The sequence below is a fragment of the Peromyscus eremicus genome, chromosome 7 (assembly GCF_949786415.1).
Source record: "Peromyscus eremicus chromosome 7, PerEre_H2_v1, whole genome shotgun sequence".
Taxonomy (NCBI): domain Eukaryota; kingdom Metazoa; phylum Chordata; class Mammalia; order Rodentia; family Cricetidae; genus Peromyscus; species Peromyscus eremicus.
In genome coordinates this window covers 97,266,764-97,279,045 of record NC_081422.1, presented here as the reverse complement: position 1 = coordinate 97,279,045, position 12,282 = coordinate 97,266,764, and the positions used below count along the sequence as shown (strand labels likewise).

Genomic DNA, 12,282 nt, shown 5'->3' with positions numbered 1-12,282 from the left:
GACACTTTTGTCTCTACTGCCCGTGGAAACTCTGGTGCCCCAGTAACATTGCTGAACAGTTTCATAGAGACTCAAGGATTGGCAGGCCCGAAATATTTCCAACCGGTTGCTTGAATAAAAATGTCTGCCCATGACTTAACATGGTTTTCAAACACTTCAGCCACTAAGACTTTCTACAATCAAAGCTTCTGGAGACACAAACCAGATATGAAGGGTAGGTTTCTGGGGGTAGAGGGGTCCCCTACGCATCCTTCTCACTCCTACTCTAGGCTAGGAAGAAGATAGGAAGGTGATATCTGGAACATTCCAGAATACCCAAAAAGCCTTAGCTGACTGCTAGGTCCTGGTATATGGGTCAGTTGTCTGTTGTGCTATTTTCCTTGCCTGAGTGCCCATCTTCTCTGATTATAGACATCACAAGCTTGGAGTTCTTAAAAGTCCCCTGGTCGTGGGAGAAAGAAGGTACCCCATTGGCCTCCCTCTCCCAGGGGACACTGCCTGGGGCATCCATGTCAAGCCTTTGGGCTACAAGAGGTGTTTGGGCACAGTCAACAGGCTCAGTCTCACCAAGTCCAGCAAGAGGAGTAGAAAGTGCCTTCCTGACCCCCTAGGTCCTCCAGGAGCCCGCTACCGGATACAATGATGGCTTATGGTTTCTTCAAACCACATCCCATAGTGGAACAGGGATTGTTTCCTAAGAGACACAAAGCCACTAGCATAATAAGAAGCCTTTCTTATCTACCAGGAACCTTCCCCCTGTCCTGGATAGGACTGAGACAGTCTACCAACCGTCCAGGAAGATGGAAGAGCAGGAAGGAGCTCGTCTCCAAGACACCTGCCGCAGGTCTGCCACCCGGCCTCATGGCTGAACAAGAAAAATGACTGCCCAGACCCCAAGGGCCAAAAGGTGAAGAGGAGCCACACTCAGCCTCCTGCAGGAGGCCTAGGACAACGAGTCATTTTAATTCACCTGACTTCGCCCACAAAAAAGTAGATGCTCCAAGAACCAGACAGAGAGTGGACAGACGAGGTCAACCGCTGGTGCCTTGAGGGGAGCTGTCTATCAAGCCACTGCGGTGGAGACGCTTGCTCCACCAACCTTAGAGTCTTTGTTCCTTTTTGACCTCCCTTGACACTCAACACAGCAGCCAGGCGCGGGCTGTCATTTCTCCATGTTTATTTTTATCATTCCCTACATCACGACTCTAAGAGGATCCACATCAAACCTCATTCAGTTTCCTTCTGCTCATCTTTTCAGGGCTGTTTTTCTTTTAGTTGAATTAATAGCACTCAGGTTTTGTGATATTTTCCCCACTTGTATTTGCTGGCTTTTCCCTTCCTTTCTCAGATTAAACAGGTTAAACAGTTCCAGCTAGCCAGGCTGTGCAACTTTCACCCTAACTACCCCCTCATTCACCCCAGCACACACTTCCCCCCATCCTTTATACGTATCATCCCACCTGCTTCCCCTCAAATGCATGCTCACCCCCACATCCCCACCCACACACTTCCTCCTACATATGTGTTCTCCACTTCACTCCACTTCCTCCTTGCCCTATACTCCCACCTCCTCACAATCTCCCCATCTCCTTACCTTCACCCCTGCGCCCCCACACTTCTACCTCCAGTATCCATCTCCACATACACCAGCCTCCTCTCCTCTCCATGCCCAACTGCCTCCCTACCTCATTCGACTTCCTGCGCATAGAGATGCTCTACCTTACACACACCTATGTGCCACAGGCACACTCAGGCTACCTGCACACCATGTCCCCCTCATGTCCCCCATGGCTTCTGGCATCTCCATTTCGCACCACAGCTGGCTGTTTATCACCTGAGCTCATGTTCCAGAGCCATTCTCTCTGTGGCCTGGCCCTGTGTGGCATACAGGTTTAGGAGATGGATTGGCTCTGGAGGTTGAGAGCTGCATAAGGAAGTATTGAAGTCACTCCGGATCCCAAGGCTCTGCTCTGCGTGCTTTCCTGTTACCCGCCTTCCTAGGGACGCCATTGAGAGCACAGGATAGGGACCAGAAGCTTCAGAGATAAAGGGCTAGGGAGGGCTTCTTCCCTTTCTTTTCTTAATTGCTCCAAAAATACAATTTCCCCTCCTCCTTTCCTGCTTAGCCTCTGGGAAGCTTCCTGCCCAGGCAACCATTGTCTGCCAGGCTGACTTCCAGTGGACGACACTGACTCTTTCACAGGTTATACCTAGTCCCTCAGAACACTGGTTTCCAAAGCCCCTTCTCCTCTCTCCTGGGAGAACTGGTCTCGCGCTGGCTTGTTTCCCATCTGCAAAAGCCTCACTGCACCTTCTAGACGTGGGCTTGGATGGAGGCTTTGGCTGGGTAGCTAGTCTCTAAAGCCAAGGCACATTTCCGGACCCCACTGACATTTAGAAAATCTAAACATCCATAAATGTCTGCATGGGCTTTTTAAAATAGGCAATTAGTTGTTAAAGGTCTTCGTGACTTCCCACAATGTTCAGCCTTTCTTCAATTTTTTTTTCCCCTCTGAAAATCATAGTTCCTCTTCATTTCCCATGGTCATTTCTGGAGCGGCTTTGTTCCAAGGGGAGAAGAAATGGGCAAATACTCATGAAGAGAAGAGTGGGGACTGATACCGATCAATAACAGATCCCAAATGGGACAGCAAGGCAAACAAATGGAAATTTTCCCATGAGCCACACTCTTTGTATCTATATATTTATTATATATTTATATTATTCCACTTTAATTTTATTCTGAGAGCACACTGAGTGAGAAGGTATTATTGCTCCCATTTTACAGGTAAGGATACTTAGGTTTAGAAAAGAAGGGTACCCCCCCCCCAAGAAGAGTTGGCAAGTGAGCAGCTGAGACAGCATTTGTGTCAAAGTCTGTGCTCCATCTACGAACATGAGGCTGTGGGAGGTTCTGGTAACTTCTCAGAACAGTAGCCCATGCTCTCACCCAGAGGGACCCTATGCTCACATGAGGGTGTAATGGAGGCCTAGGGTGAGGACAAGCGCTCACCTGCAGGTTCTCCCAAGCTACCCAGCCCACAGCAAAGAGCTTGTCAAGGGACACCACGTGCGTTCTCACGGGGATTCTGAGGGGCTCCCAGTTTCCCCACTACCACATGAGCATAGCCACCACTTCACGATCCCTGCCTCTGGCAGCCACTGGGCTAAATGCAAGAGCCTCGATCAATGGGAGAGGTGTTTCTCTTTTAGACCCTCCTGAGGTACTGAGACTCAAAGCAGGGAGAAAATGGCCCAAGGACTGCCTGGCTCCAGAAGATAGTTCAGATGCACCATTTGGGTGTCACATCTAATAAAATATGCCCCCCATGACCTTGCATAATTCAAAGTTCCCATAGGAACACATTTGAAGTAGAGTCATGATATCAGCCTTTTCCAATGAAATGGCACCTGGTGAATATTTATCTGAACATATTAACATGGCACACTTCCACACTGCATCCCCACCTAGTACACAGCCCAACTAAAGGCCGCAGATGTGACTCCTAGGCCAAGGTCCTCCTCATCTTATTGCCTGGCACCAGAAAGATGCCCCGAAGGTGGCATCCCTGAACATCTCCAGCTGTTGCTTGAATCCCAATCAAAGCAAGTGCGGCTCTGTTGTCGCAATCAGAATTTGTACAAACAGGATGAGCAACAACAACAATAACAGTCCGTTCTCCCAGCCTGTGCACGATGTGGCCCTGTCAGGCAAGCTGCGGTGATTTGGGCCAGGAAGAGTGGGGTTAAGACTGGGCTGGTATTAACTCCCTGTGATCTGGGGCTTTGTGGTAAAGCCCAACTCAATCTAAATAGCCATCCCTAATAAGGAGCGAAGTGAGGCCATCCCTAACCTCCCTCCCATGGCTACATTGTGCAAAGCAAATGCCATGGGCTGTGGGCCCAGGCCGCAGGGAGCCGACCAGCTTGACTGAGTAGGCCATGGTGTGTGGTGTCTGGCAAAGCGCCCTCCCTTCAGCCTGGCCCCAGTGCTCGAGGCTCCCTTGCTGATCTCATTAGCCTGGTCTTCATGCATCAGAAAGGTCAAGTCCTGATTCTCCCTCAGAGCTGGTCTCCAAGGCCTCGTCTAGAGGGGAGAAAGGACAGGGCAGAGCCCATGGGCTTGGGTTTGTCCTCGTCCTTGGCTCAGACTTTAAACAGTCCGGGGCTACGACACACCTATGAGAATGACTAGAGCACCCAGAGGAAAGAGTGACAGTCCCAGAACCTTGCAGACACCTCACCAGTAGACCTCTCCGTTCCTAATCCTCCCCACTCCCACCCCCCCATTCAAACCAACCATCTGTCTCCTGCACAGGCCTCCCAACCCATAGAGGAATTTCCTCTGCCGTTCTAAGTGACTCACCTCTGGAGCTTAGTCTACTTTTAGAAGAGCCAGATTCAAGCAAACACTAATCAGTTAACTTGCTCAGCACTTTCCTGGGTGGCTCACTCATCCTCCACCACTGATGTACAGCTCCATGGCAGTGAACTAAGGATGAGCATTTGCAGACTGGGCCCCTCAATGCTGCTCATCATGAAGCCACCACCATGCCCTACTTCTCCTGAGACAAGGACAAATTCATCCTGAGCTAACTAGCTGACATAAAGTGATCTGCAAAGCAATGATGACCCCCTGAGGTGCTGAGTCCACATGGGGATATAAAACACTATACTACTGCAGGTCCATTCCCAATCTGCCCACAGATAATTTACACATGGGAGAAAAAAAAGTCGCAGTACAATTCACTCCACAGTCACATTATAGAACACACAGAAGGAGGATTCACGATGAACATGCACAAGCAGGCACAACAATGGTGAAGGCGTTACATTCTTAAAGCTTGAACTAGTGGAACAATATCAAAGAGACTGCATAAAACTATGTTTAAAATACTTGAAAACATCAAAGAAACATATAATCGATACACATGCACACATATATCAGTTAAAAAGCATTAAGAAATCATAAAACTAAGGGCTGAGAAATTTGAAAACAAATCACAACTCTGAGAAATTAGCAAAATAGAGAGTAAATTTTACATAATGAAAAGGTTTGACTCCAATTTAAAAGGCTAGAGAGAGGCTCACAGAATGGGAAGACATACTTTAAGGAAACCACTAAGGATACAGTACAGAGGAACAATGCACTGAAGATTCCAGGAAGTTAAGAGATGAGGGGTTCAGAAATGAAAGTGACTGACATGTATATTTATATAAAAGTTCCAGAGGAAGGATGGAGAAAATCAGGAGCATTTTTGGCAGACAAATTTTTAGAGTTAAATAAAAATTTTGCAAGGGGCAGGGGGGAAGGTAAGGTCTTATCAAAAAAACCAAACAACTGAACTCCCAAACAGACACAGATTAACCCATATTCAAACATACTATGGTAGCAAAACAACAACAAAAAAATTTAAGCGCAGCTACAGAGAATAAAACCAGGATGCCTAAATATAAGGGGTTGATAATTAGACAGATGGAGAAGGTCCACTGAGAAATCTCAAAGACAAAGGTGTGTTGTCTTCAAAGTTCTGAGCAGGAATAACTATGAATTTAAAACAGTTTGTAGCTAAACTAATTCAAGAGTAAGGGTAAAATGAAGATCTTTTCTGTCAGAGATTTTATCACCCAAGGGTTCATCAAAGTTAACTACTAAGGATATATATAATCTCAGGAAAAGAAGGGAATGGAAGCAACAGAGCAGGTGAACGCAGAAACCCATAACCCTGGAGGTAAATACTGATAGGCAGTGAGCGCTGTAGGAAGGGTAAGGCAGGTGCGTCCACAGCACTGGGTGGCAATGATGGACAGTGGGCGTTAAGGTGTCCAGAGACTCTGTTCTCCTGAAGAATAAAGACATTCATCAGCCTAGAGCTCGTTCAGTCATAAGTCAACGTTAAACACAAGGGTGATGGTGAGCCACACCGTTTAGGAGTTAGAGGATCAGCCAGACAGTGGTGGTGCACACCTGCAATCCCAGCACTCAGGAGGCAGAGGCAGGCAGATCTCTGTGAGCTCAAGGCCAGCCTGGTCTAAGAGTGAGTTCCAGGATAGCCAGGGCTGCACAGAGAAACCCTGTGTTGAAAAACCAAAAAGAGTTAGAGGGTTACACATAACAGGCATGCCAACTGATCTATGAATTTAACGCAATCCCAATCAAAATTCCAGAAGGATATTTTTCTTTTGAATACAAACCACTAGATCTCAAAGTTTATATAGAAAAAAAGAACAAAACTAAACAAAACACTGATGAGGGGGATCACACAGTGCTGGCATAGGTGACCCACAGATCAATGGGTGGGAAAGGAAGTCCAGAGATGAACCCACAGACCTGGCCAACTTTCTTCTCCGAGTTGGCAGCAGAACTTGGGTCCTTGTGTATTTTGGGCAAGCTCTCTACCACTGAGCTGCAGCCTTAACCCAAGAGAATTCATCTGTTATAATTGTACAATGTATCTGCTAGAATTCTGGTATGATGAAAAGACAGTTTTTATAACAAATTGTGCTGGGAAAAATGGCATTCAGACACAAAAGGAAAAATGATTAACTCAAAACAGATCATACATCTACATGTAAATACAAAAAAATGGAAACACCCAGAGAAAGTGCCTCTCCTGGGATGGGGAGAGGTCTTGAGTGCAGTACCAGAAAAATGAATGGTGGAAGAGAAAAAAAAAATAAGGAAAAATTGGATTTCATCAATTTAAGACCCCTTTTTGTTCTGGAAGTGACATATATTCTGTTAGAAGAATATGCATGATGAGCTAGAAACTAGTAGGAAATATTTGTAAAGCTCACGTCAACACAGAGCTATCTAGAATGTGTATAAAATCGCAAACACAGCAATTTAAAACAACAACAGTTCATAATTAGTTAATGGGTTGATAGGAAAAGAGGGACATTTCCTTCAGTGGCAAAGCCAGTGGTAAAGCACCCACGTTCTTACAGACAAATCCTCATTTACACTCCTGTACTCAACCCTGATGAAACACACACACACACACACACACACGCACACGCACACGCACACGCACACGCACACGCACACGCACACACACACTCACACTCATGTACCCCAACAAGAAAACAGAAGTGGGGACTAGTTGAGAAAAGGAAAAAGATTAGCAAGAGTGGGAGAAAAAATATGAATATGATCAAAACACATCATGTACATGTATGGAGATGTCACAATGAAACCTATTATCATGTATAATTAATATATGCTAATTAAAAGAATTCTAAAAATAAGATGTAAGGAAGAGTCACCTTTTCCTAGATCCTTCATTACTAATGAATACCATGTTTAACCACATAAATTCTTTGTCTATTTCTTCCTGTCACAGGACATCCCAATAAAAAGCAGAAGTTTGGGTCACAGAAAGAATCCTTGCCTGATGAGGGTCAGGGGACAGGACTCCCTCTTCTTCTTTCTCTCCTTAGCTACTTGGACCCTGAGAAGATATATGAATACCTTCAGGTGTCAAGACCTACTCTGTAGCCATTTCCTCCCATTTGAAACACTCCCTTCAAGTTAGAATAGTGGTTCTCAACCTGTGGGTCATAACCCCTTTGGGAATAGAATGACTCTTTCACAGGGGTCGCCTAAAACCATCCACATATTAGATACTTACATTATGATCAATAACAGTAGCAAAATTGCAGTTATGAAGTAGCAACAAAAATAAATTTGTGGCTGGGGGTCACCACGACATGAGGAACTATATTATGGGGTCACAGCATTAGAAAGGTTGAGAAAGAGTGGAGCTCTTAAGACTAAGGAAGCCATAGAAACTTGTAAGGCTCAGAAGTTCCTAAAGTTACAAGATTTACAGAGTTTCCTCCAAGGTTGTAAAAAGTAGGAATCAATTGCTGGGGACGAGGTTACTCTGGTAGAGGTGCCTACAAATTGTCCAGAGGGCTCTAAGGATACAGCTTTTGTGAGTCTTCACCCATGATAGAGTGTGCCTTTGGTAGATATATCTGTCTTTGAGTTACCCATGCTCCTGCAATCCCTTACCCATGTTCCTGTAATCCCTTACCCATTCTCCTGTAATCCCTAACCCATGCTCCTGTAATCCCTAACCCATGCTCCTGTAATTTCTTACCCATGCTCCTGTAATCCCTTAGTCGTGTCCCTGTAATCCCTTACCCATGCTCCTGTAATCCCTTAGTTGTGTTCCTGTAATCCCTTACCCATGCTCTTGTAATTTCTTACCCATGCTCCTGTCATCCCTTAGTCGTGTCCCTGTAATCCCTTACCCATGCTCCTATAAACAACCCAAATAAACTTATTGGCTCACCAAGCTAGATTTGAGAAGACTCATCTCTTTGGATTGTCGTAGTGTCTTATGTGGAGTGAACAGATATTTGTTCATGTTTCCCCTGGGAAAGTCATATAACTCCTCATCTTATGACTTTTCTCTTCACCCCACTAGTGTCCCCACATCAATGAGTGTACTATACAAACGCTATATAATTTAAAGTAAAAATCGACAGGTGTAACAGTCACCAAACATCAGGAAAACCCCCAGACTTCATAGTGTTCCACACTTCGGTCCTCTTTCCTCCAGGCCTCTGTGGGCTCTGGTCCCAGGTAGGTGGAGTTTGGATAAAAACTGGCATAAGGCACAGGGAGTCATGGGGAGAGGCCAGCAACCACAGGGTCTCCTCATCCCCAAGGAGCCAGGAACCAGGTAGCCAGGCTACTTCACACTTCTGTGTGTTTCAATAGGTTCCACATTCCAGATGTGGTCTGGAGAGAAACTGAACTACTAAAGCCAAGGACGGTCTCTAGTGGGAGAGGAAAGAAGCCATGGCCCAGAGTGGAAACCCCACCGGCAGGGGCATCACCATCAACTCTGTACCATGCTCATCCTGCCTCATCTCCTCAAGGCAGGAGTTGGGGCCACTCACCGGCCGTGGTCGAGACGTATTGATAAGGCTCCGACAGGAAGTGTGGGAGGGTGAGGACAAAGGCCCCTGCAGCCAGGAGGAGCCCCCCGATGCCGATCATCCGTGGGCGGTTCACCCGGCTGCCGAAGTAGCTAACAAAGATGATCAGGGTAGCATTGCTGATCTGCGGAGGGGAACAAGGGATCGAGTGAGAGCCAGGTTGGTCCTGCTTTCCCCTAGCCCAGAGTAGATTGACCACATTTCATCGAGGGAGGCTAGAGAGGGAAGGGGCTGTCTGGTAATAGTGGGGTCCCTGGCAAAGCCGTGCTAGCCTTACCCAGATATTCTTGTTTATGTTGTATTCTCACAGGACCAGCGTTCCTCCAGCCTCTGCTTTTTGGACCAGTCCAGTGGAATTATCTGAAGACACGATGAACTAATCCAAACACTGACCATTTTATACACAAATCTTGAGTGTGTGCTTATGTTTGCAAGAGGGTCTGCTCACATGTGCGTGTGTATGTACCAGTCACCTCTTTTTTTTTTCTTTTGATACAGTTTCTTAGTGATCGAAAGCTTGCCAAATATCTAGGCTGGTTGGTTCCAGAGACCCTCCTTTCTCGACCTCCCTAACTCTAGAATTACAGGCGCATGCCACTACTAAACCTGGATTTTCAAATGTAGGTTCTGGGGATGAAACTTAGGTCTTTATGTTTGCACAAGAAGCACTTTACCAACTGAGCTCTTTCTCTAGGCCTTCTAGAAAAATCTTTTGGGGGCAAAAATCTAAAGAAGCCCCAAACCCTGGAAGGCTCCCAGAGTAGCACATGTTTCTTAATTAAACTAACTTTAACGAGGTCCAGGGTAATAGACTCAGGGACTCTGGACTGAAAGTCAGAATAACGACCAAGCAACGTGAATGGCCCCACGCACCACGCAACTGCTCTCATTTTATACTTTGTGCTTGTTCATTTTCATCACCTTGTCGCAAACTAGGGTCATCTGGGAAGAGGAAACCTCAATGAGAAAATATCTCCATTAGCTGGAGCGGAGGCAGGGCTGTGGGGACATTTTCTTGATTAATGATTAACGTGGGAGGGCCTGGCCCACTGCTGCCAGCGAGACCATCCCTGGCAGGTGGTCCTGAGTTGTACTAACAAAGCAAGCTGAGGAAGCGAAGCGGGAAGCCAGTAAGAGGCTTTCCTGCGTGGTCTCTGCTCCTGCCCCAGTCCCCGGGCTGGCTTCCCTCCATGATGGCCTGATGTGGAAGTGTAAGACAGACAAACCCTTTCTTCTCCGAGTCCCTTTGGTCATGGTCTTTATGACAGCAGGAGAAAGGAAACTAGAACTTGACAGTGAAACAGGAAGTGTCATGTCTACATCTGTGAAGTCAAGAGACAGACAGAACCAGGGAGGCCCGACTTCAGGTTTGTCTATGACGTACTAGAGCAACCTTCTGGAGGAGTTGACTTCTGCATCAACAACTCTGCATCGAACCCACCCCCATACCCATCCTAAGTTCTTCAAAAGGAAGGACAAGGACCATCATACCACTTCCAAGTCCTGTCTAGTGTGGACAGGAACACTGTGTTCCTGACGTTCCTTAGAAGGTATGTTCCTTGTGTCCACCACTTTGGTCCTGAATGCCTTTCCTCTCCCACGGCCACCTTGTCATGAAACCTACTGTCTATCTACTGGAGCTTTACTTCTGTACTCTTGTCTTAGCTTTTAGTCTGTCTGTTCCTTTCTGCCTCCTAGCACCTAGGACAGTGTCTGGTGTGCAGCTGGTGCTCTTTAACATGTGAGAAGGGACATGATCAACAGACAGAGGCTGTGGCACGTGGAAGAGGATGTGAAGCTATGTGAGCTGAATGAAGAGGCAGCCTGGCTTCAGCAGGGAGCTCCTCAGCCTGAAGTACCTAGAACATTCTGCAATGGGTACCCAGAGAAAGAGAAAACTTATTCTTGAGCTTCTTGGGTTTCATCATTCCTTCTTGCTTCTCTATTGTTTTTTTTATAAATGGACTGAAATGTCAGACCATTTCAGCTCTGCTAGCTGACTTGAAAGGGTGTGTGTGAGAGGTGGTGGAAGGCTCTAAAACAAACCCAGGAAGGAAGGTTGGCGTATCTGTGGCCCCACTTATCTGCAGAAGCCCGGATTGGTTTCTGTGTGGGTCACTGGACTTTGCTCGGGTATTGGGTATTGCTTCCAAGCTTTTCTTCAGCAGATGGGTGCCTTTGAAAGAATTCTTTATTCTTTTCCCATTTAAAGCACACCTCAAAACTGCAGCTTTCTAGCCAAGAAGAAGACGTCAGGCCTCAGCTATCACCCTCAGAGTGCCCCTAGAGCAGCTCCATCTATTTGGTGGTGTTGAACATTTGAAGTCTGTCCTTCCACGTCTCAAAACTAAAGGGTCTAAGAACTGTAGATGGACATCTAGGGCAGGGCTCTAGGCCTCCAACCCACCTTATCTGTTCACCCTTTGATGTCATGCCAGAGTGGACAAAAGGAGCAGCTGTTTCCCAAGGCCAAGACACCCATGGCTTCTCTGTTGAAGCCCCTCCACCTGCCTTTGAACTGCCGTGGGCAATCTGTGCCCTTTCATCTCATCTGGGCCCAGGAGGGCTTGGAAACTGGGCTTCAGGCTGAAGGTTTGTACTCACTACACACTCAGATGGCCTCACCCACGCCTGCACCAGGCTGGACTCTCTTCACACACCCCTGACCACACACACACATTCACTCACCACCAGCAGCACACAAACTCCAGTGTTCCTGGACCACAATTTTATTTCAAGTATCCAATGATGCAGATCAAGTTTAGATGTGGGAGCTCATGGTTTGGGATGCTCTTGACTGCTGTAGGAAAGGGTCTACCATATACATCAGATATCATTTGTTTAGTAAAGGAGCCTAGAACACAGTGTGAGAAGGATCCAGAGGCCGTGTCTGGACTCATCAAGAACTGTGGGTGACTTGTGATACATACAAGGGCCAGGGCCAGGGCTACAGTGACATACATGTCAGAGGTTTGTTTCCTCACTCTCTGTTGTCTGTGAGGACGATATCAAGTCAGAGGACAAATTTAGGGCTTATATTCTGCACTAGGGTGTAGACTCAGCCCCATGGTATGCTCCTCTTGGATCCTGTGGTTAGGAGAGTATACACAATGAAGGATGGTCAAGAGCCTCCCACTCAGGGCTAGAGATGGCTCAGCATTGAAGAGCACTTGTTGCTCTTGAAGAACACCCAAGTCTGATTCCCAGCACCTACAAAGTGGTTCACAACCATCCATAACTCCAGTTCCAGGGGATCCAACGCCCTCTCCCGGCCTCCTTGGGCACCAAACATGCACATGGTACACTTGCATGCAGGCAGGCAAAACACTC

At 46.8% G+C, this 12,282-nt stretch overlaps 1 protein-coding gene across 1 annotated transcript in view; it reads right to left on the bottom strand.

The window, feature by feature from the left end:
* Slco2a1 (solute carrier organic anion transporter family member 2A1) overlaps positions 1-12,282 on the bottom strand; it is an 81,253-nt gene that overhangs the window by 27,906 nt on the left and 41,065 nt on the right. The window contains exon 3 of the mRNA XM_059268470.1: positions 8,914-9,076. Coding sequence (XP_059124453.1) covers positions 8,914-9,076 — 163 coding nt within the window. The remainder of the gene's footprint in view (positions 1-8,913; positions 9,077-12,282) is intronic.